At 40.5% G+C, this 27,124-nt stretch overlaps 3 protein-coding genes, 2 long non-coding RNA genes and 1 pseudogene across 6 annotated transcripts; 2 read left to right on the top strand and 4 right to left on the bottom strand.

The window, feature by feature from the left end:
* The first annotated feature begins 1,516 nt into the window (after positions 1–1,516).
* LOC149751157 (uncharacterized) lies at positions 1,517–6,804 on the top strand. Its single transcript, XR_016398689.1, has 2 exons — positions 1,517–1,934; positions 5,962–6,804. It is a non-coding gene; the product is annotated as an uncharacterized LOC149751157 (long non-coding RNA).
* On the bottom strand, positions 3,491–4,708 carry LOC103716996 (cypmaclein-like). The gene is made up of 3 exons (XM_008805222.6): positions 4,552–4,708; positions 3,950–4,001; positions 3,491–3,838 (listed from the first exon to the last, which is right to left on the bottom strand). Exons 1-3 carry the CDS (start codon positions 4,645–4,647, stop codon positions 3,654–3,656), a joined length of 333 nt encoding a protein of 110 aa, XP_008803444.1. The 5' UTR covers positions 4,648–4,708; the 3' UTR covers positions 3,491–3,653.
* Positions 6,805–7,775: 971 nt separating the features above from the next.
* On the bottom strand, positions 7,776–8,712 carry LOC103717005 (snakin-2). The gene is made up of 3 exons (XM_008805234.6): positions 8,452–8,712; positions 8,320–8,368; positions 7,776–8,201 (listed from the first exon to the last, which is right to left on the bottom strand). The coding sequence occupies exons 1-3, from the start codon at positions 8,542–8,544 to the stop codon at positions 8,020–8,022; spliced, it is 324 nt and encodes a 107-aa protein (XP_008803456.2). The 5' UTR covers positions 8,545–8,712; the 3' UTR covers positions 7,776–8,019.
* Positions 8,713–11,193: 2,481 nt separating this feature from the next.
* Positions 11,194–17,904, bottom strand: PPT1 (polyprenyltransferase 1). Its single transcript, XM_088712405.2, has 10 exons — positions 17,423–17,904; positions 16,921–17,056; positions 16,320–16,441; positions 14,807–14,876; positions 14,559–14,708; positions 14,294–14,429; positions 14,096–14,192; positions 11,991–12,062; positions 11,832–11,903; positions 11,194–11,586 (listed from the first exon to the last, which is right to left on the bottom strand). Exons 1-8 carry the CDS (start codon positions 17,842–17,844, stop codon positions 11,993–11,995), a joined length of 1,203 nt encoding a protein of 400 aa, XP_088568531.2. The 5' UTR covers positions 17,845–17,904; the 3' UTR covers positions 11,194–11,586; positions 11,832–11,903; positions 11,991–11,992.
* Positions 17,905–20,613: 2,709 nt separating this feature from the next.
* On the top strand, positions 20,614–26,826 carry LOC103718616 (putative metal-nicotianamine transporter YSL12; annotated as a pseudogene). Its single transcript, XR_016398718.1, has 6 exons — positions 20,614–21,323; positions 22,008–22,172; positions 22,301–22,398; positions 22,537–22,684; positions 23,054–23,236; positions 23,519–26,826. The product of XR_016398718.1 is annotated as a putative metal-nicotianamine transporter YSL12 (transcript).
* LOC149751156 (uncharacterized) lies at positions 23,371–24,134 on the bottom strand. The gene is made up of 2 exons (XR_016398719.1): positions 24,003–24,134; positions 23,371–23,955 (listed from the first exon to the last, which is right to left on the bottom strand). It is a non-coding gene; the product is annotated as an uncharacterized LOC149751156 (long non-coding RNA).
* Positions 26,827–27,124: the final 298 nt, after the last annotated feature.

Genomic DNA, 27,124 nt, shown 5'->3' with positions numbered 1-27,124 from the left:
ATGAACCCCAAGCAACAGGGTCCACAACTGAGATAATATTTTGGCAAATGAGAAATAATTGAAGTACACCACATGAGCCTTTTCTTGAAGTTAAATGTCCACACATTTTTAGTCTTAAAATTTCTCATAAGAGCCTATGCTAGTGGCCCATTTTGGGAGTCCTTGCATGGCAAATTCACTTGGGTTTCGCATTGTTATAATATTTTTCATTTTCTATAGTTTTAGATAGATATTGTTATAATGGTTAGTGTTCACAATGTACCAAGGTGGAAAGAAATGCGATCATTAGTGGAGCTGTGTCCAATTCGTCTCAAGATGTTACATATCAGGACAGGAAAGCCGGCCAGCTACTCACACAAATCAAAATTGTCTTTTTTTTTTTTTTATGTAAGCTCTCTTTCATAGCCATTGTGTCCAACACTTCATCAACATCATCAAGAATTTGTGAGACAAAAACAACTGAGCCTAACTATATTTACTTAATCGATGTAAAATTTACTTGCATATAAGGATATGTACAATACACACACACATATATGATAATAACTCTATTATTATTATTATTATAAGTTGGGTTGGATATATTAACAGTGCCCATAAAAAAAAATACGGCTAACATAGGATGAGGCATGCCATGAAGTCATATCGCTGATGCTAGCAGTGACACATGCAGCTCCTCTAGAAGCTGAAATTAGTTTACAAAGCTTTCACAATGACTTCTCTCAGACCCTCATCTTCTGCATCCAAGAAAAGTAATAAAACTTCTGAGCGTATGACAGAGCTATCTACCTACCTGAGTCCTGACTCCTGATATATATATATATATATATTGACCTCCTTGCATTGTTGACTAAGAGTCGGTCTTTCTCTAAGCAACCATCCTTGATCGGTTGCTCTGGCGGCCGGTAGGATGCATAAAAATAGAAGTTCAGTAACAAGTGGACATCATGTACCTGAAATCACGGATCTCTGCTGTAGTGAAATTAATTGCATAGAGAAGGAGGCTAATTCTTTTGATGGGGACAAATGAGAGAGATATTAAACATCAAAAAACAAAAACTCCGTGCTGTAGTGGAATTAATTGTAACATTGACAGCAAAACTACCTTTTTTTTTCTTATTTTTTATTTTTTTTTAACAACCTCAACAGATTATTATGTTTTTAATGATCTTTCTCGAACCGAGGTGGGCAAAAGGTTATGGCAACTCGAAATTTTTTCTTCCAAATTTTGTTTTTTTGGAAGAGAAGCCATATTGTTTGGTCAAAATGACATTTCATAAAGAAATGACGTATAGATTCCAACTCAAAAGAATAAAAGACACAAGCTAAGATATGAGGCCAGCATCCGCATTAATCTCTTACATCTCGAGATATGGACGTTTGTAACCAGAATTGGCCGCCGACATAATTTCACCAAAGTCGGGAAGCTTGCAGGAGGAGTTAAAAAATTTAAAAAAAGGATCAAGGCAATGACTGATGCCATTTGATTTATAGGATATTTCATGAATCTGTACAGTATTACTCGAAACTTTATAACAACACTTTCTTTCTTGCTATGTTTTAATGACTCACAGACCTATCACTTCAATTGAATATCCAATTTACCATGCGGGGGCCCAATCCAACAGACCTAGCCAGCTTGCTCCACTTGACCTGCTAGACCCACTGTGGCCCAGCCCAGTGGGAGACGAGCGTGCTTCGCACATGACGGGTGGAAGACTCCCATCGGGAATCTTCTATTCATCTGCAAACCCTGATACTCCAGTTAGAAATCGGAGACCTAGGGGCTGTTAGAAGCCTGATACCCACTCCCCTCCATGACCCTCCATCATCGAGCATAGCCGCTCTTTCTCCTTCTTTTCTTCCTTCGAGTTCGTCGTTTCCTAATATTGTGCCCGTCAAAAACCGGGGTCGCAATGCTCACGAAAGCCAAGGTAAGATTCCGATCTCCTCCCTTCTTCTTCTTGTTGCCGATTGAGAAATCTGCCGATTTTCTGATTGTGTCTACCACCGGTATTCGTCGCCGAAAGCCTCGGCCTCTCCTTTACATCATCCCTTGGCCAATGCCAGGAGCCCCATCCATCGGCAAATGAGTTGGAACATGAAATCCACCTAGTCAAAAATGTCCCTTGTTTAACCCCCTCTTTCCTTTTCTGTGCCGGTCGCCATCGCCAACCGCTGATTGCAGGCCCTCCGATTGCACCATCGTCCCCCTCTATTGCTGGCCCTCCGGTACACTCTTCCTTCTATTTTCGCGTCCCTTCCCCGAGTCCCTAATCTCTCTCCGTCTCGAGCTCCAGTGTCTTCTCCCATGGCGGCGGCCGCAACGGTGGCCCCTTGGGGTTGGCAACCGCAGGGCCAAGGGGTCGACGACAAGAACCTAGTCTTTGAGACGAGCCCCGGGTGGAGGACATCACGAGCTTCGACCAGATGGGGATCCACGACGACCTCCTCCGAGGGATCTACGCCTACGGCTTCGAGAAACCCTCCGCCATTCAGCAGTGGGCTGTCATTCCTATCATCCACGGCCGCGACGTCATCGCCCAGGGCACAGTCCGCATGGACGCGCGATGTGGAAACAGTCCGCATGGACGCACGATGCGGAAACAGTCCACATGGACCCGCGCTGCGGAATCGCTATGCGGATGGGGACCCGCTATGCGGAACGTGTCCGTATGGAATGTCTATGGGGGACCGTTCCCGCATGGACTGTCTATGCGGATTTGTTTGCGCATAGACATTCTATGCGGACAGGTTCCGTACAGGAGTCTGCATGCCGACGATGTCTGCATAGGATGGTTTATGCGGACTGTTATGATAAACTTTATGCGGACAGTTGCCACATAAATATTGTATGCGGACTTTCCAATAGACTAGTTATGCGGACTGTTTCCGCATAATAACTATGCAGAACTTGCGTGCTGTTTCCGCATAGGATCTTTATGCGGTTTGTCCCGCCTCCATGGGGTCTACTAGTCGCCGCTCGATCAAGATCAGATGGCTTACGTTTAGGATAGGCCCCAAGGTGTGCAAGATCGCTTCTCCTCAAACCCACCCCCCCCCCCCCCCCACGCGGGCACCTCTACCGCTCCGCCGAGCCCTCCTCGACACCTCTCTCCGCCGTCGATCTCGACCCATGGCACACTCTCCCTCCGAAGGTAAAGTTAGGCTACCTTTCAGGATTTTCGGAGGGAGTACACGGAATTGGACCCGAGGTTGAGGAGAAGAACACGAAGGAGAAGCGGAGCAGGACGAAGACGAGAAGGAGCACAAGGGGATTGCATCATTAACTTAATTAATTTAGTTGAAATTAAAAATAATCAAAAGAAATTGAACATATTTTATTTCGACGATTGCCTGGTTGCCAACATCCAGTACAAATGCTCTCAACTCTTTATCTTATTTTTTTTGTTCATATATAATATTTAGCAGCCATATTATCTTAAAATTTCGAGGAGACGAGAGGAATGGCATCTAAGGACACTTGAGCTGGCCTTCAAAAGAAATTAAACATATTTTATTTCGAAGATTGCCTGGTTGCCAACATCCAGTACAAATGCTCTCAACTCTCTATCTTATATTTTTTGGTTCATATATAATATTTAGCAGCCATATTATCTTAAAATTTCGAGAGGAGAGGAGAGGAATGGCATCTAAGGACACTTGAGCTGGCCTTTAGGATTCCTCATGTTGGCGTAGCAAGGGCACATGGCACGAGTTTCCGCAGAAGTGCCAGGAGGGACGCAGCTGCACTTGCCGCAGCAAACCCCACACATCTTCTTGCACATCTTTTGCTTCCAAGACTTGCTGCACCGCACCGCACACGCTTCTCCACAGTCTGCAAAACAAGAAACAAGCGCTTTCAGCCCTGCTTTATGTTTGGAATTCCAATCAATCTTGCCATGGGCTATATCTAAGTTAAAAGATTAAGGAGTGGGGTAGTACGTACTTATTGTAGGCTTAGGCGCCTGAAGGAGAGATCTCCCATTGGTCGTCATCACCTGCACACAAATCATCAAAGGTTAGCATGATGATACTACATTATATAAATTAAAGCATCCAACTTGCAAGGTTGTTTTGAAGGCTGGTAGAGAAAATATTGAAAGGAACCCAACAAGAGCTCGCTACTGGATAGACTTATGGATCGAAGTCATTTTACAAGCAAGGTGAACTAAAAAGGACAAATATAAACTTGGAGTGAACTATTATTAGATATTTTATTTGTTGATGATTCCATAGATGTACTTATGCTCGTTTGGTTTAATTCATCTGATTTATCCAAAAAAAAAAAAAAACGGAGTGAACGAGAAGTCTTTTATTTGCTAGTTCACCTAAAAGATAGCTTCATCTCTTATTATAAGAGAGAAAAAAAGACACCTCTACTACTTAGGATGAGTTACATTATTTCCAGCCGGATTTCCTGTCCTTTGAACTCATTTTTAGAGGTCTGGAGTATTGCTCTGAAGAATGAATGAATAAATAAATAAAGATAGATGCATACATTTATGCATAAAGAAACACAAGGCTTTGCTACACATTGCACGACCTTACCAAATCATGATCAAGTGTGGGGCGAGAATCGACAAGATGAACTGAAAGGATGAAAAGGAGCAGAAGAAATGGCAGAAAAGAATTGGAGAGCGCCATGAAAGGCAATGGCTGGTAAGTAAAAGATGCAAGAGGCACTCCGATTGAGCTCTTAAAATGATGGCAAAGGCTGAGAGAGACCGCTTCAATTTATAGGGAGGAAGCCGAGCATTCCAGAGGAGCAGGTAAACACAGAGCGTGGGATGATAACATCATGTCATGGGCGGGCACAGAGCACAGCTAAGACTCCAGCTGTATTACATCCTACTCTCTTTTGCTCGGCACCTTGCATCCGAGCCAGCTGTTATCACCACCAGGTAAGAATAAGCTTCGACTTTCTCTATTTTAGCTCCTGTTTTGTGCCAATTGGATTTGGAGATGGGATTTCAAGGTGAGCGGGAGGAGTTGAACTCACTTCACGCGTATATGTTTAAAAGGACGCGCTTCATGTGGCAGACCGATTTCAATTTCCGAGGCATTTTGGAGGGCTCAGGGAGCTTCCTGCCAACCTCTCCATCAAACCCCAATTGCCTCCGGCGAGTTGTTTGACTCCAGTGGAGTTTGTTAATTAGATTTTGCCCCAGATTGGACTTTCTACTGAAAGATTCGAATGCGGAAAAAAAAAAAAGTCAGTCATAATTCTTACTAGTGGCGCGGGTCATGGAGGCTCATTCGATTTAAGGCATCCCACATATTTAGTGGGTTGAATGCATATGAATTATGACTGACTCAACCAGTATTATTATTACAGTTAATTTGAAAGAGTATGAGCTGTAAACTTCTTTGTAGTACAACTTGACCTAGCTGGCCTTTAGATGCCTAATGCTATGAGTGCGCTCAAATATTAATCATTGCCCATCATTTTGAAAGTTCAAGCTATAGCAAATGTAGTAGTGCGATCTTATTCCTTTTGACAAACCTCATCAATATCATCATTAGCGAGCCTTTCACTTTCATCAAATACAAACGCAAAACGCTTGGTTCATTGGACGGTTTTTTGGAATTACTTAACTTAGGTCATATTTGTATTTTGTGGACCATAGCAAGTGACACTCCTTTAAACAGATGCTCAAGCAAAAGAAATAAAAAAAAAATCCGACACTTTTTAATGCATATACACACGTTTATATTATTAATGCTTTTTAAAGCGTCGCAAAAACGTCGGCAATTTGGATAGCGAAATTTCATTTAGTGACGCTTTGTAGAAGTGTCAGCAATTACCGATGCTTTTAAATGTTGGAAACTGTCGACGCTAATTTTTAGATAAGTTGCTGATATGAAGTTTGAGAGTTATTCGACATATTTCTTAGTATTTTGATTTCATAATCTTAGCAGATGGCTTGCCCTCAAATATTTCTTCTGCCTTGCATGCAGAACAATGGGCTAAAATCCACTGAGGTCACCAAGATATAAAAATAACATAAATGTCTTCGACATTTATATTCAATGCTAGATAAAGCAGAGATCTGGCCGCCTTCGCAGCATGACCTAGTCTCTTTTCGCATCCCCTCAAGCTTCAGAACATCAAAGATGGTTTGCGACTTATATACGAAGAGAGAGGTCTGGCAACAAAGGGGACTGAATATTCTAGGTACGTAGAGACTTCGTTACTGTGTGCAGACAAGACTGATCTCCCTGTGGCTGTGAGATGCGTGCCAGAGATTCTGATCATGCACTTAATCAAAAAGCCATGCACGCTGTAAAGGAAGGTGCTGGGTTGTGCGTCCATCCCAAGCGCGTGATATTTTCTCAGCTGAGTCCATCTAGTCCCGCAAAGGTTCAACTGGCACGTGAGAAGCCCCATGAGTCAAAGGCAAGGAATTCCAAGTCAAGCTTCTAGCAACAAAATAGTCTTATTTTATAGATTTCAACATATTAAAGTTTAATTTAATAAATCAGTAAGGTAGCGTGTCGGTTCGGTTCAAGCCGGTGTGACATATGGTTTGATCTGATAAAGCATAGGGTAGTGTAATTTGGCACGGTCTGACTGGGTTTGAGTGCCATCTAGCATGAACCAAATTGAGGCTAAGAAAGACTGGAAACATGCTCGGAGTCTTCATTCTTATTATATTTTTCTATTAGTATTTGGCATTCACGGAGCACGTATGTAGAAGCTTTGAGTCAAATAATTACTGTTACATGAAAGAAAATTGACAAGATTTACCGGATATGCTCGAAAGATAAATAACATTTTGTTACTTTTGTTGCAGTGTATAATATTTCATTGTTTTTGTGTGCAAATTTTACATCGAGAGAAACTGGACGGCTTTGAAGTTTAGCATGTACATATTGAACTGCAAACATTCTGCAAAACCCACCAAACTAGCCCGGTCCACTTGACTGGCCCAGTTATCTTGGCTGAGAGAAATAAAAAAAAATATTTATTGATATTGATATTTTTATTAATTGTCCTATCACAGGCTAACAATGTGGCACTATCGATTGCTTCGTCATGGGCGAAAAATGTGATCGAGATTTGGCCCAAAGTCGAAAAGATTATTGATCTTGGATCCGGATCAAGTTAAAAAGAAATGGAATAAAAGGCTGCTTTATAATACTATTGAAGATTTATGAGATATCATATGATATGTCACTCTTGAGTAGTTAGATTTTTATTAATATGTGATGCGCATATCTATATTGTTTATTCAAGCATTATTGATGATTGGTTTGTAATTTCATAATATGTATAATGATTTTTGGTTTCTTACTATTTTTAAACTTATATTATTATGTTGATATAGATTTGTGGAGATTTTTACTATCATTTGGTATTTAGCTATAGTTGGAATCACAGATGATAGAATGAATAGGTAGACCACCATTAATACTAGTTAAATGATTAAATTTTATAATTATACTATTTTTATTGTTTGTTATGAATTGATATCATTATTATTTAGTAATATTGATGCTGTAATAAATTTTCAAGCCTTGCAAATTTTCTAATCGTCACTAAGAAATATGCGCTGTGTCACGTAGCCGATCCGGATATTAAATTTAAGGTGTGACACTTTCCACAATATTAAAACAAGACATATGCAATGCCATTCTCTGTTCTGCAAAGCAGGGATCGCATCCCATATGCCCTCAAAGATGATAGAGGCCAAAAGAAAAAAGAAAAAAAAGACAAATCACACAAAACTCAAAAGGCAATTCAATAATTATAGAAAAGGTAAGAATCAATAGAAAAACTAGAATGCTAAATTGAGAATTTTCATTATACAAGTAGAGGTACACAGAGATTACATACTATGGTAGCACTCAGGGGTGGCACTCCAACCCCAAATGCCGCTCCACCTTCTTATTATATATATATATATATTCCGAAACTACGTTACAACCTTTTATTCCACGTAAAAACGCCGTTCCTGATTACGTAATTACTATGAGCGCTACCACAAGGGCAAGCCACCAACCCAAGCCATCATCTCAAGGGCATTTGCGCGCGCCACCATGGGTGGTCAAGGCAGCATAGCAAGGGCAAGTCTCATAGTTGCCATAGGTGCCAGGAGGAACACAGTTGCACCTCGAGCAGCAAGTCCCACAAGCCCTCTTGCAAAGGTTAGGCCTCGACGACAGCCGGCACCTCGCTGAACATGCCTCTCCACAGTCTGATCATGGGAAGCAACAATAGAGATAAAAACGTTAGAACGGTGGCTTCTTCCTAGTCTTTTGTTTATGGCAATTAAAACCTATATGCTCGGCCAAAGATTAGTACGAGGGTATTACTTATGGAAGCGTTAGAGAGAAGAGACCTTCCCGACCCTTCGCTCGCCAACTGCAAGCAAGAAACTTCATCAGAAAACGATCAAGAATAATATAAAGGAAGAAGGACAACAAGAGTTTCTGCAGTGGATATACCATTTCAGATTCAGACATCAGACGCGGCTCCGCGAGATAAAACGCAAACAGAAGTAGGAGGAGGGAAGCAACGAGAAAACGAGAAGGAGCCATTAAGAGAAGGTGAGGGAATGCCAAGGTTGAAAGGGTCCTCTAGGAGAGAAGATGTTTGTGTGATGCCTGCGAACCGTGCTGAGCTTCTAAGATTGTTCACGAGCTGAGAAGCCAAAAGAGGAGCACTATTTATAGGAAAAGTTGTAGAGGAGGCAGCAGAAAAAGATATCCCTCATTGATACGTAGGTTGGGACTAAGAGATAAGGTTGACCGATTTCTTTATGTGTGCTTTGGTTTCATAATAAAAGGGGCTCACGTATTCTTCCGGAGTTTGGACCATTGGTCTCATTGCTTTCAAAGGTATATCTGGGGGTTCATGGTTGGCAGGCCGGATGAGCCTTGGGGTACAGCTAAGTCATAGCTGGATGAATAGTTGTTCTCTTTTCTCTCGAAGCCTCCATCATTGAACCATGTAATCATATCATGTCTCCATACTTTCCACCTGCCCGCCAACCCTCAGTCCTCACCCTCCTGAGCCCTGTACGCGAGCAGGAAGCTTCTTGCTGGCATTTAGGTCCCATCCGACCCAGCTGCTTTTTATTATTATTATTATTTTAATGATAAAAATCTGACCAATGTTCGTCGAACCGATATCGAGATTCGTACCACTTGGTGTCCGATACAAGCCAGTACCAGTTTGACTTCGAACTAGACAAAACCATCTGATTTCGGCCGATTTTGGCGGGTTCCAATCAAATTTTGGCCTCTAAAGGGCCAAAAATCGGTTTATACTACCCAGTCGACCTGGTCGGTTGGCTCAGTTCGAGTCGGGTTCCGCCCGGTTCAATGGAATCCGAAGAGCAGCTGGGTTGCCGACCATGAGATAAAATATCGAAGCAGCTTAAACTGGTCATCGCGGGACAACTGGGACAAATGGACAAGCATGAGCAGGCTTAAGCTCGAAATGCACCATATCTTGATATCAGTGGTGCCCAAGGGATTTGGCTGAGGCTTGCATCCTTCCATTACCATGGGCTGGTCGGATCCAAAACCCAAGGGACACAACCGGTATTTCCAACCCAAGTCACTCTTAATTGACCCACCGGCGCCTCCAGAAAAATCCTGCAAGGGAAGTTAGGAGGGGCGGCAGCGAACAACATTCATGATAACGCCATCCACCAGTAAAGTTGCATCGGAATTATAAACGAGCATGCTACCGCTTCTCCCAGGAGATAATTATGACCATAGATGACAAAGTTGGCTTTAGATTTGCCATCCACCCACTCACCAGTCACCACAGCAATTAATTAATCTTTCTTCTTTTATTAGCGAGTTTCACTTTAGCCCGGTTTGCACCCAAGTGTTCCCAAAAGAGTCCAATCCCGCTAAAGAGATCCCAACGAAGAAAGAAACGAAAATGATGGCCCTTGAGAGCTCGGTGCCGTAGCATTTTGTTTTCTGATTTTGTAGGCCAGCCAGCTTCACGCCCGACATGTGTGAGCGGCCTACTTACCAAAAAAAAAAGAGCTCGGTGCCAGCTGGGTATGGCATGGGTCATATTCCTGTGATGTGATGTCATTTAAGATGACTTTTACTCATAGACCACACAATCTGGTTGGGAGGTTAGATGTCCTGACCTGTTTCTAAAACCTTTTCTCAAGAAAATTGAGTTAGAAACTTTATGCGGGAGAGCACAAACACAGGGCCAAAGGGGCTCTAGTCGTGCTAGCAACCAAATCTTGCTTTCCACAAATTGGCATTCGACGCAGGAGTAAGAGTGGTTGCAGTAACCCAATTCCTCTCCATGGGTTATCGGTCAGCTAAATGTGGAAGGTTACTTGTTCCTAATAGCATAAAAAACTTCTCCGGAATTGCCATGCTGGAAACCAACTTTAGATAAACTCATGATATGTTGTACTATACCGAATCGGATGGTACCAGACTTACTGTACCGTACTAGTTCGGTATCAATAATGTACCAATCTTTGGTATGCTAAAAAAACTTCGTACCGTACTAATATAATAAATCTTGGATAAACTTAATATCAAATAGCTCTACAATCTCTTTTGGAGACACCCGATAAAATATCAAATAGCTCTATGAATACCTATCAATAAAAATGTTGGTCAAATCCAGATTAAGTCACCAGACAATCTAAAACTTCCCTGAAACAACGAACTACTTCTTTTAAGCAGGTTATTTAATTCACACTCCTTTAAATTATCAAAAAGAATTTATAAAGGCAACTTGGCAGTGCTTGTCATAAAATAATTCAAAAAACGATCATCACTGTCAACAGTCTAAATCCAATAAATATAATAAGATTTTTCAGATTATGCAAGAGGGATATCGTCATTACGTGCAAGGAGAATAATTATTAAGGTTTGTCTATGTACCATCAACCAATTTTTTATTTTCCACCAAATTTATATTTTTCTCTTTTTCTAGAAAAAAAATGAATCCAATATAGGATTTCATCAAAGATCGCTTATGCAAGTGACTGGAAGTCGGTTTAGTGAAAATTTGTTGTCGATCATCGGTCTAGAAAACCATGCAAACATTTCAAAATAACAACACAAAGTGCACTTGTATTCAAATTAGTTTCAAATGCTATTCAAAATTATGAATCAGTTGATTAAAGAATGTTCACATGCACGGGCATGTCTTGCCTCTGCGGCATGTTGTGTGTACATTTAGTGCAACAAGAATTATGTAATTTGTGGGAGCATAGTAACTCTGGTGCATTCGTTTGAAAAACCTAGAGTGTCAATTAGTAAAAGTTTTAGGTTACATACATGATCGAATGCCAAAGAATATTATTCTAACATATTCTGATTGTTTTTCCCTGTAAGACCCTTACATGTCCTTCAGAGTCAGTAGTAAGCTCATAAAATACATAATCAAGGATGAACTGCCTACTTGCATAAGAAAATAATTGAGAAAGAATCGATGACAGGTGCATACAAGTTATTGACACGGTCGGGAGTAATATTCCAGCTTGGAATGAGTATTGAAATTTGTACATCTCTGTAGCCTTTTACTATTTCTGAGAAGGTAAATGTTCCTCAAGGCCAAGACTTAATGGTCGTGAAGAGTGATATCTGCAGAAACGTCAACCAGAAATATATATATATATATATATATATATATATATATATATATATATATATATATATATATATATTATTTTTCTGGTAAACGAACAAGCCAGAATCTTTCTTTTGAAAAAAAAAAAAAAAAGTGAATCAGAACTATATCATTCAAAAGAAGGCCAAAGTTTTTCCGTAAAGGAAGACAAAATGTAAGACACTTCCAATAAATGATTATCAGATCACATACAACTTACAAGAAAATCGATGATTCCAAAATTTCATCAGATTGGGAACATTCTTTTGGTCACACTTTTAATCCACTCCTCCTGCATGCCATGAGAAGATCGTTGGAAGTCTTCTAAGATTCTCATAAAGAAGCAAACAAAAGGGGGCTCGGCTGATATATGGAGTACCTTTAGGATGCAAGCCGACCAAACAAGATTCCACTGAATACCAAAGCACCAAACCACTTGTTGGAAACAAACCTGTCAAAAACAAATGTAAGGATCCAATTTAAATATAGAATATAAAAGATGTGAACCCCCAAATGCATCAAAACCACCAAGCCCAGGCCATACCTCTGCCAGAATCCAAAAAAAAAAAGGCTCATGGTTACCACAATGCCTGAACCAGAATGGGTATAAGAGTTTCATCAAGTTGGTCCAACCATTGGATCAGACCTAACTTTGGAATCTTTGAACCTCCATGTAAATATAAATCTTTCCCATAATCCCAGGTGTTGATCTTATGATTCCACCTTTCCACAGCATCCCAAAACTGATGGGCACCATAATTTCTTAATATTCAAGTATGAACCTAGGTAAGTAACATCAAACTTGTATATGAGACACAGTTATCTAATATCTTGTAGCTTTTCTGCATCATTAAAACCTCCACTACAATATCTGCATCTTAACATAATTATTGTTCTATGCTTGGTGGCACTATAGACTGGACATTCCAACATAACCATCAAACAACTCTTGAAGGCTCATATTTTTCTAACCTTCCTATCAAAAAAAATTTTGTATGTTGCTAGTTTAGCACCTGATTCATGGCCTCTCCCTTAAAGGTTTGATGAAGTCTCAAGCCTCCTAGGGTACTCATTGAGACACTTCTAATAACCAACCGTCACAACCTGGACATAAGGACATTCAAATTGTTGGAATTTCCTCTTCAGCATCAATATTGCTGAAGTACTTCTTTCACAATAAGAAATATGCGCACAAAACAAATTGAAGGATAAAGTTAAAGTAGATGTTATAAATATACACTCCCACACATACACAGAAGCAAATCTTTCTGCAATTAAAAGGTCACGGTATGATAATCTAGAACACCAAACAAATTTGAAAATAAAATTGTTTTGAATGTCCGCTAAGAAATCTTAACCCAGTCACTTAACCCAGTCATTGCACCATATTCAACCAAACACTCATCGGAACACTTGGGTTAAACCACATTTTTAGAAGGGAAAAATAGGTATTGCTGAAAAGTTGTTACACAACTTTTTGCCTTCCAAACTCATTTACCCTACTTAACCCAAGAATAAATTACTCCACCATATAGGATGTTTATTCTAGAGAAAAGAGGAGTAGAAGTAAGGTAACCCATTTATTCTGGTTAACTTATCTGCTTCCAAACGCAGCTTTAGAATTGTAATACAATTCCATATTTTCGAATGCATGTCTATAATGCCTATGTTTGTGTTCTGGATTTGGGATCTACTTTGCTGTTCATGTAAAGGAGAGTGGAGTTGGAAATGAAACAAAGTAGCCAAAAGATATAAAACATTGCGTATGTTCACAACAGGCACTTGAACACATTGCTAGTCCTTAGAATTGCTAAATGAAGGAGACTTGTTTATCATAATAGAATGCTAAGGGGGACACTGGGATATTTCCAGCATAACCCAGACCCAGCACAACTGTCTTTGGTCTGAATCTTTTGCAGAACTTCACATAGACTGTCACTTAAGAAAATATACAATTCAAATCAACCAGGGCATGCTGTGCTACCATAGGTGGAGACAAACAGGGCTGCCCTTGAATTAATTTGGTGATTATATCTGATCAGATTAACCTTTGCTCTCTCTTTCTCTCTCTCTATCTATCTATCTATCTCTCGCACTTGCTTTCGCTCTCTGTTCTTAATCTGCAATCAGGACTATGCTAAGGTCTTTGGTTCAGGCTCGTTGGTCAGTCCAAAATGTCATCAGGATAACAGACATTATAATTAACAAGTTACAGACTATTGCCTACCTCTGACCAAATAAAACTCCCACAGATAAACATTGAGAACATAAAAGATAAAAGGAAGGATAGTTGGTAGAGAAAAGATAGCCAATCAACAATAAGAAAATCAATACATGACACCCCGGAAAAATACAGGCAGGCAAAATTATGCAAAGCTTAGCTCCTTCAAATTCTGTATCATGATTAACACCAAAACAATCCCAAATGTGAGGAAACCCAACTTGTGTGAATGATGCAAAAGAATGATATTACCAAGTACTCACTTTCTATTGCACTCGGCACGGTTAGGCAAGTCAACAGTCAAAATCTGCCATCCTAATTGTGCAGCTGCGGCAGTCAGAAATGGATAGTATGGCCATGCTGCCATGGGAATTGAAGCCAAGCAATCAGTAAGACAAGAATACGAGACGGTTCACAATAGTACATAAAATACAGACGAGGCAACAGGTCTAAATACTTACCAAGCTCTGCATTGTATCCACTAAGTGCTAGGCTACCAATACATGCTGTCCCAAAGCCAGAAATCCAAGTCTTTGTCAAACTTGCAAACCTCAATGCTGTGGATTTGACACCAACTTTTAGGTCGTCTTCTTTATCCTGAGTATTCAGTTATTATTACTATTATTAGCAATAGTAGAAAATGGACCAAACAAAAAATTGCTACATTCAAGAAAGTATGTACAGAAGAAAAAAAATGCCACGAGCAATCAATGTCATGAGATGCACCTGATGTGCATATATTGTATCATATACAAGAGTCCAGCATACACCAGAGCTGTACAATGGGAGAATAATTGCAGGATCCAAGCTTTCTTTTACAGCAGCCCATCCTAATAAAGCTCCCCAATTAAAGGTCAAACCTAGATATGCTTGAGGCTGTTATGATAACATTAACAAACACATGGTCATCACTTTTAATCGCCTAAAGAAATTACAGAATAACTCAATTACAGATATTGTTCGAAAAGATATACCCAAAAAGTGTATCTCTTCATAAGGGGATATGAGAAAACCAACAGCAATGATGATGCCCCCAGAATACGGCTACATTAAAAAAGTAAAATGACATTAGATCTGTAAATGTTTAATGCAGAAGAAATATAAAATTATTATCTAAGCAGAAAACATTCCGGCAACATATGCATGTAACTCCAAAGAAGCTTAAAGGAAAGTTCATGCCTATAAACATGTACATACTTTATCTAAAAAATGTCGTGCAACATAACTCCAACAGAAGCATGGAATATCAATCATGTTCACATTAAGAAAAAGAAACCAAGCCAAAGAAACCAAGTCTTTCATAGGAAAGATGCAGAAGAATACTTATACCACCCAATGATTATGTACTAATATGTAATGGAAAAGGCTCTGAGGCCAGCTTCAGAGCCTCAAGCCATGCTTTAGAGCTTCCCATCAAAATCCCATGCACCTTTCGCTGAAAAAAAAAAACTAGAGCATGTTTCCCAATATTTCTCATTTCCCATGCACCCACCGCTCAAAAAATAAAATGGGTCCTAACTTCTCCTGTTTCCCATGCGTCTCTCCCCAGAGACAAAATGAAAAACTAAGTCCCTTGCACGTGCTTCACATATGCTGGACTCTAGTCTAAGATAATCTAGATTTCTAGAACTAGAATTTCGATAACCACAATGAAGTATCCTTTTTCAAATGCTTCATAATGGCTTTGTAACACAGAAACTAGACGAATTAGCTTTCAAAAAAGATGGATGTGTGATATAATAAGTCTCAGACTAGCAGCCAAGACTTAATAGTTTGTGGTTCAGTTCTTCATCAAGTAACAGACATCCATACCACTATAGATAGTCCCCCTCACATATTTACTTCTGTTATACTTTGAAGTTTCCTCCAATTTATCCATTTATAACCCTTAACTTCCTAGTCTTATCACACATTCACCTCAACTATACAAAACATTTTATCATTCAATTATTATATACTACAGTCATTTGCTTCGGCATTTTAGCATCTTTTTTGTCACGAGGTAGTCTCTACACAAATAAATACTGTTCATTCTTGACTTTCAGATCAAGGTTGGACCATCTTGTCACATTCTATTAGCTTATTGTCTGGATCTCCTTGAGGTAAAGTACGGCAATGTTGAATTTCACAAATAAAGACATGACCATGAAAACCAGTACAGCATGTTGTTCACCGAATTCTACAATTGTACCTCATATATGAAGCAAATAAGTTCAATGCTCAGTTCTAGATGCATATGTAGAAGTTTGTCTTGGTATTCAACCTTCTGCCACAGATTCCTAGTGAAACATGCCAGTCCACTTGAGCATGGAATCGTGCATAAAGAAGAAGAGCACTCACGCACAAAAGTCATATGAACATGTGAAGATGTACTTTGGGCATCCTAAATGGCAGATCAGACATCTGAGGTGAATTTTCTGAACTTCCAATAATAAATTCAACCCCTTCTTGCCCCTATAATTATCAGAGACGAGAAATGTAAAGTACCTATAATTGTTTAGTTGGAGAAGGATTCCTAAACCCAATAGAAGCTGAAATCCAAGAAAACAGAGCCCTTGAAATTGTGTCAGAATACCAGATGCAACAGGCCTGTACTTGGTGCGCTCAACCTGAAGCATCAAAGAAATATCATATAAGTCAACAGACAATGGTCCGTCAGTCACTGAGAAGCAAATGTTCCATGATTACAAACCCTAATGCTTGACACCAACTACATTTTACTTGTTAACCAATGCTTAACGTGGCAATAAGTATCACTTAATCTGATCACTAGTAAATTTGCAGCATATGAAGCCCCTATTTGAAACTTGAAGGAATACAGATGCTACATTAATAGAATCGCATAAACAGGACAACTGAAACAAAAATTCTGTTTCCTTTTATCACTAAATTCATCTCACCAATTGAATACAAGTAGGTACTATCTTTTATCTATTAAATATGACAGTCAGAAAGCTCCATAGGTCACTAGGATAACATAAAAGAATGAAGCAAAAGATTTCTTTTCCTGTTCCTTTCCTCTGTGTATTTCATATATTTTTCACTTTAGAACAAACTTAAGGAAAACAAGAACTTTTTAAAAAGGCACCTTTTTATCAATGTCACGATCAATAAGGTCATTCACAGTGCAACCAGCCCCTCGGAGAAGCACAGCTCCACATCCAAACAATGCTAACATTTTCAAATCAGGAAGCTCTCCTGGATTAGCTGCCATTGTAATTGACCTAGATATCACAGAGATTGAAAACCGCATTAGCGTTCTTTTTTTCACCTTCTTAAATTTACATTACAAATTCCACATTCTGAAGTCAAAAAAAAAAAAATCATTTCAAAGCAGAGAACATGAGTGCCGGACTTACTAGCAAAAGTTGGCTCGAACTATATGTCAGAGATTATGGGAATTTCGTATTAATTGTTTTTTTCACATATACTGGACTAATATAGCGGAGATTTTCTAGGTTAGAGGAATTGAATAGTTAATCTAAAGCATATACTTATTGAATTAACGAGAGAATTCAGAATCTAGCATTCAAATCAACTAAAGATAAGAATTTCCTTTTAAAGAACTAAGAAAAAGTAAAATTTAATACCACATGCACGGCCAAGCAAGCAGCCAGGTCCCGATAGGCTTATCCAACCGAGCGAGGAGCGCATACGGACGCACCGATTCCGGCAAATAGAGATCGACCCAAGAGCGCGAGGAACTCTCCGGCGGCGATCGCTCCCCACCATCCAGCCGCCGGTTCTCATGGTCCTCGGCGGTGCCCGGGGAGCTGGAAATGGAGGCGAGGGAGAGACCGTGGCGGAATCTGTCGAGGATCCTCGAACGCCGCCGCGACCCCATCCAAGGGTGACGCCATGGCGCGAGAGGGGAGCCCAAGGTTTGGGGACGGGCGGGAGGAGGGGTGATTGGATTAGGGCTTGGAGGGCGAGAAGGGAGGGAGAGGAGGGAAAGGGGAAGAGGCGATCGCGAGCAAAGCTTGCGACCGGCGCGCAAGAAATACAGCGCCATTTCGGTTTCGCGTTTCTCCGGACCCTCGTGTCGTGCGATCGATTAAAACCCGGTTATAATAGTCACAGGATATCGGCCGGACTTGACATGCAGCCCAACAAACTTCTTAAGGCGAGGTTTGAGGTACAAAAATTCCGGCTCATGTTTTAGCATGTTAATTATATTATTATATAAAAATATAAGATTTAAATTTTACTATAATCAATTAATTGTGGAGGAAAGATATGTTATCAAACTTTATTTCCATGTATTGATCATTGAATTGTTTTTTGGGGTTATATAATCAGTAAACTATAAAGGATCTATTATCTTATTTTGTTTTTCATATGTCATATGATGACTCCAAAACACCATTTTTGTCGCTATACACAAACATGAGATTTTAAACTTATTATAATTAATTATTTACTGAGAAAATTATGATCAAAATTTATTTTCCATATTCCATATAGTGGCCCAGGAGTGGTTTATGATTATCATATCTGTTTACTATATAGACACAAATTTTGGGTTAACTTTGGAGTGATCTATCACTAAATTTTATTTTCTATGTTTTGTAAATTGTAATGTAATTTACAGTATGGCTGCATAATTACTCTATAGTCACTGCAAGAAATGAAATCTAAGTCCTGAGTGAGTCATATAGAAGCTATGGTGAAATTGCATTTATAATATTTATATAATAACTGTTGCTGGAAATTGGACCCGGGGGCCGCCACGGAGCCAGGGGAGGAGGAGCTCCACCGCAGGGAGGGCGGACGGCGGTGCGCCGGCCGGCTGCGTCCTCCTGGAGGGTGAGCGAGTGAGGGAGAGTGCGTCCTGTCCTGTCCTGCAAAAAAGCCGGTGGCCGGGCTCCCCGGCGTCGGCCCTCCGATGCTTAAGTCAGAGGGGGCAAATATGTGGAGAGAGCAAGGAAGAGATATGTGGAGAAGATGAAGAGAATAATGTGCTCAATTGTGTCTGTGCTATTTACTTGTGTTCCGGTCCCCCCCTCTTTCCTCCCAGGCTCCCTTTTATAGAAGGATTTAATGTTGCCCGGGAGGTGACAGGGAGTTTGTTCTCTTTTGTAATAATTGGGCACGATTTGGCCCATTAATGGCGTAGTGGAAAATAAGGCCGAATCAGACCGGAACCAGGGAGTTGTCACGGTCGATCGGACCTGTTGGAGTGGTTGAACCGCCGGCCGTGGTAGGCCCGGGGTCCATGGATGGTAAGTGCATTTATTACCGAGTGAACCGGCGGTCAGGGAGAGCCATACGCTTTGATGGTTCAGTGATCCGGAGATCGTCTTGAGCCGTGTTCATTAAATGACTGAGTGCATCGGAGACTTGAGGGGGTCTCATGCATTAATGGCAGGTCGTGCCGAATACCTGCGGAGATCTTATGCCTTGATGGCTTGGAGATAGCGGCAGGTTGTAGTGGAGTTGTCAGGTCCCTCAGGGGGTTAGGCAGGAGTTGAACATTTGGTCAAGGCAATCGGCTCGGCAGGGGTGCCGGGCCGAGCTGGTCGCCCAATGGGGCGCCCTGTGGCGGGGTCGCTTCTAATGCTCCTGGTCGGCGCCCTTTGGTCGAGCGCCTTCTAGCCGAGCGCCTTTATTTCGCGCTCTTTCCTCTCTGGTCAGCGCCTTCTAATCGAGTGCTTTTCTTGGTCGGCGTCCTCTGGTCGGCTCTTTCTAGCCGAGCATCCCTACTTGGTTGTGTTGGTTGGTCCGAGCGCCTCTTGGCGCTCCCTCTGGTCGGCACTCTTTGGTCGAGCGCCTTTCCGGTCGGCGCTTTTTGGCCGAGCGCCTCCGTGGCGGTATGACTTGGGGTTTTTCTCCCAACAATAACCATAAAATGGTTGTGGCTCACCATGTAAAAACCATGTTTTTATATGGTTGTGTGTTCACATTAATAAGTATATAAGGACTTATCAACTAGTTTATTCTCGTACCTTCACCATATAAAAACAAAAAAAAATCTAGAACTTAAAATAATTAATGAGTCATAAAAGTATACGTTTAAATTTTATGTTGCATAGAATGATCTAGAATGGTTCCATGGCTGCTATGTATAAATACAAAAAAAATGGGCTTTATTACAATCGGTGAGCTAGAGTGGGACTGGTCATCCATTTTTACTTTCCATATTTTATATAGTGACTGTAAAAAATAGAACCGTAAAATTTAGATCCTAATATAATGAATGGATCATAGAGAGACCGTCACATTTTTTTCAATATTGTTGTATAGTAAAGCTAGGATAGTTTTGTATTCACTGTATATATAAATATTATATACAAAATTTATGAGCCATTACATTTTGTTTTTCATATTACATATAGTAACAACACAATTGTTCTATGGTTATTATATGGGATAGGACACTTTTATTGCATTTTGAGTGAAAATGAGATCTAATATATTGTGCGTGTGTGCAGGGAGAAAAAATAAATAATGCAAATTTAGTAATGAGTACATCCAAAATAATAAAAAAATAAAATATCATAAATAAAAAAATATTATTATAGTTGGTCGATAAGATACTATCTAAATACTATACCACATATGACATAATTTAATCCAATATTCTGTTTGCCTCGCGATAAATATGATCGGCACGGAAAGTGATGCACCTTTTCATCAATCTGCTGATGTCCTGCAATTGTAGATATCTACGATCTGCATTAGCCTGAAACTGAATCCACTCAATCATCCTAACTGAGTCATCATGAGGAAGAATAAGACCAGCTCTAAGGATGCGACCCGTTTTTAACCGGGCAGACCCCTGTCTGGTACCCTCGTAGAACCCTGAAGGACCCGCTTTTAAACCTCAGGGGAAATCTCCAGTAGGGGTACGGGCTTTACTCGTTGTCCTCCCTTGCAATAGAATTTCCATCGCGATGAAACGCATCATACTCCCTCAGGTGGCGTTCCAACAGTCATCACGGCCGTCCAATCTCCACCAAGCATCGCATGCTCCCTTGTAAGCACCCATCCTTTGGCCTTCTCGAACCTCTTTCGACCTTAGCCTGTGTCACCAGAGAGATTCTCGAGGAGGAAAGCCCGGCGAGACTCAGGAGGCGGAGGAACTGGAGATGGAAGCGGCGGCGGAGGAGAGCAGCCACCAGCTACTGCTGCGGAAGGCGGAAGAGGAGGACACCGCCGCCAGCGGTGGCGGCGGAGGCGCTGTCGATAGAGAGGCAGTTCGACGGGAAGCGGGTGCCCGCGCGGCGGGAGCAGCTGACGGTGCGGGCCTTCGCGGCGAGCGGACTCCTCGGGGTGATGTGAAGCATCATTGTCATGAAGCTTAATCTCACCCCCGGTACGATCCCCTCCCTCCACGTCTCCGCCGGCTTGTTGGGGTTCTTCTTCGTGTGGAGTCGAGGGTCAAGGTTTTGGAGAGCGCCGGTTTTCTTAAGCATCCTCTCACCGCCAGGAGAATACCGTCATCCAGAGTCCAGACCTGCGTCCTCGCCACCTCTGGCATCGCCTTTGGTGGTAACATTACCCATTTACCCCCATTTCTAATTTTTTTCACCGTTTAGGATTTTTGCATATGAGCCCCTGTAGATTTTGATAATTGCATATGGATCACTACTTCTGATGGCTCTATCAGTAAGTCGTAAAGCTGCAAAAGGAGTTGGATAAAATAAAGATTTTTGGCCCGTGACCAATGCATATTGGATGGGTAGCATGTTCCAGCTAGAGTTGGATTGGTCCACTTTATTTAGCTGTTTTCCTTCTTTATATCCTAGGCTGGTATTTAGGGGTCAGCTAACCTCAGATTCAGTTTGTTCAATTAAATAACAGTGAAGAGATTGGACTTTCCTCTTGTAACTAATTTAATTGGAGACATGTCATTTTGAATTCGTCCAAGTCTTTGATTGGTTTTTGGGTTAATCTACTTCATTAACAGCATGATATATTGATATATAATGCTGCTAGATCATGTTTTAGCTAATCTTGATTGGACCCAGCCTGTCTGTATTGGTAAATGAGAAAAGAAGACATCGTAACATGTAGAATCTTCCAAATCATTTTGACCTTCAGATAGTACCAGAAAACTAGAGCATTGAAATTGTCATGTTATTGCAGTACTAATTAGTCTTATTAAGCACTTGCATGTTCTTCTAATTAGTAGCAGAATTACTTAAGTTGTTTGAACAATATGGAAATCAACAGGAGGCTTTGGAAGTTATCTTTTTTGCTACGATGGACACAATTGCCAAGCAAGCTACAGAAGCGAATGTTGCACAAAAACATCGAGAACTCAAAATTAGGATTGGTGATTGGATTTCTCTTCATTGTTAGTTACCTTGACTGTTCTCACTTGTGCGCCTTCGAAAGGTATGCCCTCTGAACTTTTACAATCGGAAGAAAAATGAGAACATTAAAATGTGCAGTGATCACCAAAACATTAATAGGATAGCTGAGTGAATTAGCAGATAAAATTCTTACTATGAGTTTGTTTTCAGATCATGATCACTGACTAGAAGCTAATACATTCCAGTGGCACTGCAACAGCTCATCTGATCAACAGTTTCCACACTCCTCAGGGTGCCAAACTAGCAATGTAACTTCAAACAACAAACTAGCAATGTAACTTCAAACAATCTCAAGAACCAAACATGTATTTTCTTTATTTTCTTCTTCCCCTAGTGGCATTAGACAAAAGACTTGTTGTTGTTTGCCTCCTTTTGATATCTTTCAGGAAACAAGTTAGAACATTGGCAAGTTCTTCATACTCAAGCTTCTTGTGGGTATTTTTCCAATGGTTTTACACTGGTGGGGATGATTGTGGATTCGCAGCCTTTCCGACGTTAGATCTCCAAGCCTGTCAACATAAGTATGCATTCATTGTGTTCAAACCTTCTATTCCAAATATTTCTCTATCCGCCTAGAGTATAGGTCCTCTTATTCCTGAAAGTGAGACATTAATTTGACACAAAAGAACTGAAAATCTCAATTCCGTTATGTGTTCATGAATGTTTTAGGTTTGCCATTATTCTTCTAGCTTGATTTCAACGTGTTGCCAAAATACATTACTATCATTCTTTTTTTGATGAAGAGGGAGGCAAAGCCACCCGACCTTTATTAGAAAAGGGAGTTTACAGAAACTAGTTATAAAGGATTTGCAATAAAGAAAAATACAAAAGAGCAATAAATTTTTTTTACAAAAGATAGTGGTCTGTAAGTAGACTTGTTAAAAAAACATTACTTTCATTCAGGTTCTGTTTTTTGATCTTTCAGGGACTTATGTTGGGGTTGGGCTGATTTGCGCTAAACATCTCTGTCGTCTTGTGTGGCACTCTGTCACGGGGAATCATGTGGCCCTACTTGATGTGAGAAAAGGCGACCGGTGCTCAGCAGATCTACCAGATACCAGTCTTCATGGTTTGCAAGGATACAGGGTAACAGCCACCTCCTCTCCTCATAAATTTTTCCCATGTAGTTTAATCAGAGTTTCAAAATCATTGCAGGCCCTTAAACAGAAATAAAGTCCTCCTCTTGTTGTCATAGGTGCCATAAAACTACCCAAACCAACTTTAATCATGAGACAGTTGGAACATATATTGTATTCACCAAATTAGGAGCTTAAAGCTAGTTTTTGAGTTATTCCAAACTACTTTGAATTATAAGAAGTGCATTAAAATATATAATAATAACATTCATTCATGTCTTCTCTGTTCCAGGTCTTTGTAGCTATTGCCTTGATTCTTGGGGATGACATTTACAACTTCTTTTAAAGGTTTTGTGCCTTTATATCGCAAGTGCAGAGCCAAGGCTCCTCGGCAATTCTCATCTCAGGCTGACAGTAGTCCCATCGACGCATCCCACATTTCGTCTGATGACAAGCTTTACCCGAACTTTGGCAAGGGATCAAATCCTGAAACCGCTGGTATTTGGAGGTTATATCATTGTTGCTGCTGTCTCCACTGCCACCCTTCCTCACATCTTGGTGCCATGTCTTGGTTGCCTAGATCATTGCACCAGGACTCGCCTTCTGCAATCCCTACAATGCTGGCCTCACAGACTGGTCTCTTGCCTCCACCCACAGTTAGCTCACAATTTTCACCATTGCAGCAGCGGCGGAGGCCTCCTATTGTGCCATCCTTGCAGGTCTCGCAACCTGTGGTATTCTGCTTCAAACTTATGCAGGATTTCAAGACAGGGTACCTGACTTTGGCCTCTCCGAGGTCCATGTTCATTTGCCAGGTGATTGGCACTGCCATGGGTTGTGTCGCTGCACCATCAGTCTTCTGGCTATTCCTCAAGGCCTCCAAAGACATTGATGTTCCTGGATCAGAATACCCATCACCTCATGCACTTATTTACCGTAACATGGCGATACTTGGAGTTGATGGATTCTCATCATTGCCAAAGCACCGCCTCGCATTATGCTATGAGCGACGCTGCCATTGTCATCAATTTGCTGAGAGATGCTGTTGGAAAAAAGGTGGCAAGGTTTATACCACTCCCTATGCCAATGGCAATGCCGTCTATCTGGGATCATAGGCATATGACATGTGAGTGTGGAGCCTGGTATAATTGTATGGGAGAGGATTGAAAAGGCTAAGGCTAGTGCATTTGGGCCCACCATGACTTCTGCTCTGATTTGTGTTGATGGGATATGGACTCTGCCCCTTTCTCCAGTGAAGTCATCCGTATGCATGAAGTTTCTGTCATGGAGCATGAAAGCACAGGTGGATACCTGCATTGCAGCCTTATCTTAATTCTCATGGTTGAAGGCGAAAGGTCATATAGAAAATCTTTTAAGCAGATTTAGGAGATTTACAGGCAGTGAAGATAAACGGTAAAAGAGGGAAGCAGGTTTATAATACAATTTTACTTCATCCTGTATATCAGCTTAGCTTTGTGGGCAGCCTTTAAATGTTGCTGCATCCCATTCATGTGAAATGTACTGAAATTAGAGAGAACAACTTCAGAATAAATTTAAGAATCAAACACAGGCGTTTGTTCTGTATCTTTCTCCTCCTCATAGATTCTCAGAATCCCATAAAAAGAGCTTCTTTTTCCTTCAGAGGATGGAGTCTCCTTTCACAAATGAGATCCTCGGACTGCGCTCATCATCTCCATTTCAATCCAGATTTGGTGCAGAAACCCCTTACCTGAAGTGATGCATTACTTTTCATTTTTCAAACTAATGGAATTTCTTTAGTTCTGTGTTCTGAGATAACCTGCTCTCTCTCTCTCTCTCTCTCTCTCTGAGTTCTGTTTTCGTTGTAAACTTTAGTAGGTCCCAGTTCCCTCTTCCACTTGCTGGATCTTCTAATACACTATATTTCTACAGCGAAATGATGATGGGCGTCGGTGTCCCTTCCCATCAAATCTAAACTGGATGCAGGTCTGATCAGCATCCCTCTCCAAGTTCCACTTTGTTCCATGTGTTAGGTATTAAGGATTTGAGGTGGTGGTTCCATCCAAGTTGGCCCACAAGGCTGAGAAACTTCAAATAACCCATCAAAAAGGAGCAACAACTGTACCAAAGCTTGCTTATGCCAGCAATATTAAGTTAGCAATGGAGCACAATTCTATAAAAGAGTTCCACAACATGATCATAAAGAACACCCATGTTTTGTCAAATAATGGAAATAATAACAAATAAAGAAAAAAAAATAATTGTATGAATAAAAGGATTGCCAATACCATGCAGCTTATCCAAATTTATAATGAGAACCTCCACAAGCTTTGTTTTGAGCTCTTTTTTCTCATGTCATGAATCGTCCAATCTGCATGTCTCTGCTTGTGAGTCCTGAAAGTCTCTCTTTTTAAGAGAGGACTCACATGTATTACCTCCTCTTTATCTCACATTCTTCCCCTTTCTCTAACCTTTTAGTTCTCTGGCTGTACCTGCTGCAGCTATCAGAGAACCAAAAGCTGAGCACTTTCCACGTCTGGAGAGAACAAACCCCCAGAGCTCCCAAGCGATATTTAGTAAGTCTCTTTTGGCAGTGAAAGGAGAGAAGGGATAAAACCTTGAACTTATTCTATGTCACCGCGTCCATGCACCGGAAACCTTATTCTTAGGCTCTTAGCCTTGGGAACACCTCAATTCTACTCACTCAATCTTCAACGATAGTGCATTAGCTGAAAATAATGTTATAAAATGAAACCTCCAATCAAGAAAAAACATAAACGATGGATATGGAAATTCCTCAAAAATAAGGAAACTTCGTCGCCGCCGCGAAGATGCTAAAAAGTTAGAAAAGTTTCCATAGTTTAAACATAAAATTCAAGAATAATGTTTTACTTATTCAGAAGGAATGGTGCTAAAACAGCAAAAACAACAGAACTCCAACAGGAAGTAGTGCACTTTAATTGTGAGGAAGTCCTGAACAGTAATTCAGAGAATATTTCCCAAGGGAGAAGCCTCGAACAGTTCAGAGAATTTTCAGTGAAAAAGAAACTACAAAGTAAGCAACATATGAACGCAAAACATGGCACACATTTTGAAGACATTTTAAGACGAAATTTTACCGAACAGACGTAGTGCCCAATTAAGATACACCACTGAACCGTGAGACACATCTCAACATCGTAGTTAGGCTAGAGTTGGCTGTCATGAGATCACTTGCTGATTTTATAATTTATCTCAATTGAATAAATTTTGGGCGGCTAAGCATCCCTTCACCTGGAAAAAGAGAGAGAGAGAGAGAGAGATCACCGGTTCACTTCGTCGATCGAATTCTCATCCTTCAAACCAAAATCCATTTCATGCTCAAAAAATCCAATTTTTATATTCCTTTTTTTGTTTGTCTTGTCTAGAACTGTAAGCAAATGACAACGCTGAACGCCAAATTTGGAATTATTTGAAACAACATACTAATTCCTGGTCTGGATACAGCTAATTTAGACTGGAAGAAACAAGAAAAAAGGTTCAAAAAAAAAAAAGATAGAGATAGAGAGAGAGAGAGAGAGAGAGAGAGAGAGAGAGAGAGAGAGAGAAATCACTTCAAAGTAGGCAATTTACAACTAAAACCATTCAGACATGAAATACTTTTCCAGATCTACGCAGGAGACATTAAAAAGATGGGGGGCAACCCATCTTTTCCTCAAAGAAAAGAAGAAGAAGAAGAAGAAAAAGAATATATATAAAGATAGAAGATCACTTAAAACCAGCTACTTTACAATCAAAATCGTTCGTATTTGATATATTTCACGGAAGCATGTCAAATTCTGGTCTGAAACAAAACGCCAGAAAAAAAAAATCACTCAACAGGAGGTAATTTACAGGGAAAATCCATCTCTCTCTATTTATTTCAATAGATCATGTCAAA

Source organism: Phoenix dactylifera, chromosome 16, assembly GCF_051530095.1.
Source record: "Phoenix dactylifera cultivar Ajwa chromosome 16, Ajwa_hap1_PhDact_Kaust_v1.1, whole genome shotgun sequence".
NCBI classification, from domain to species: Eukaryota; Viridiplantae; Streptophyta; class Magnoliopsida; order Arecales; family Arecaceae; genus Phoenix; species Phoenix dactylifera.
Note: the sequence above shows the minus strand (reverse complement) of the source record. Positions and strands in the feature narration are given on the sequence as shown.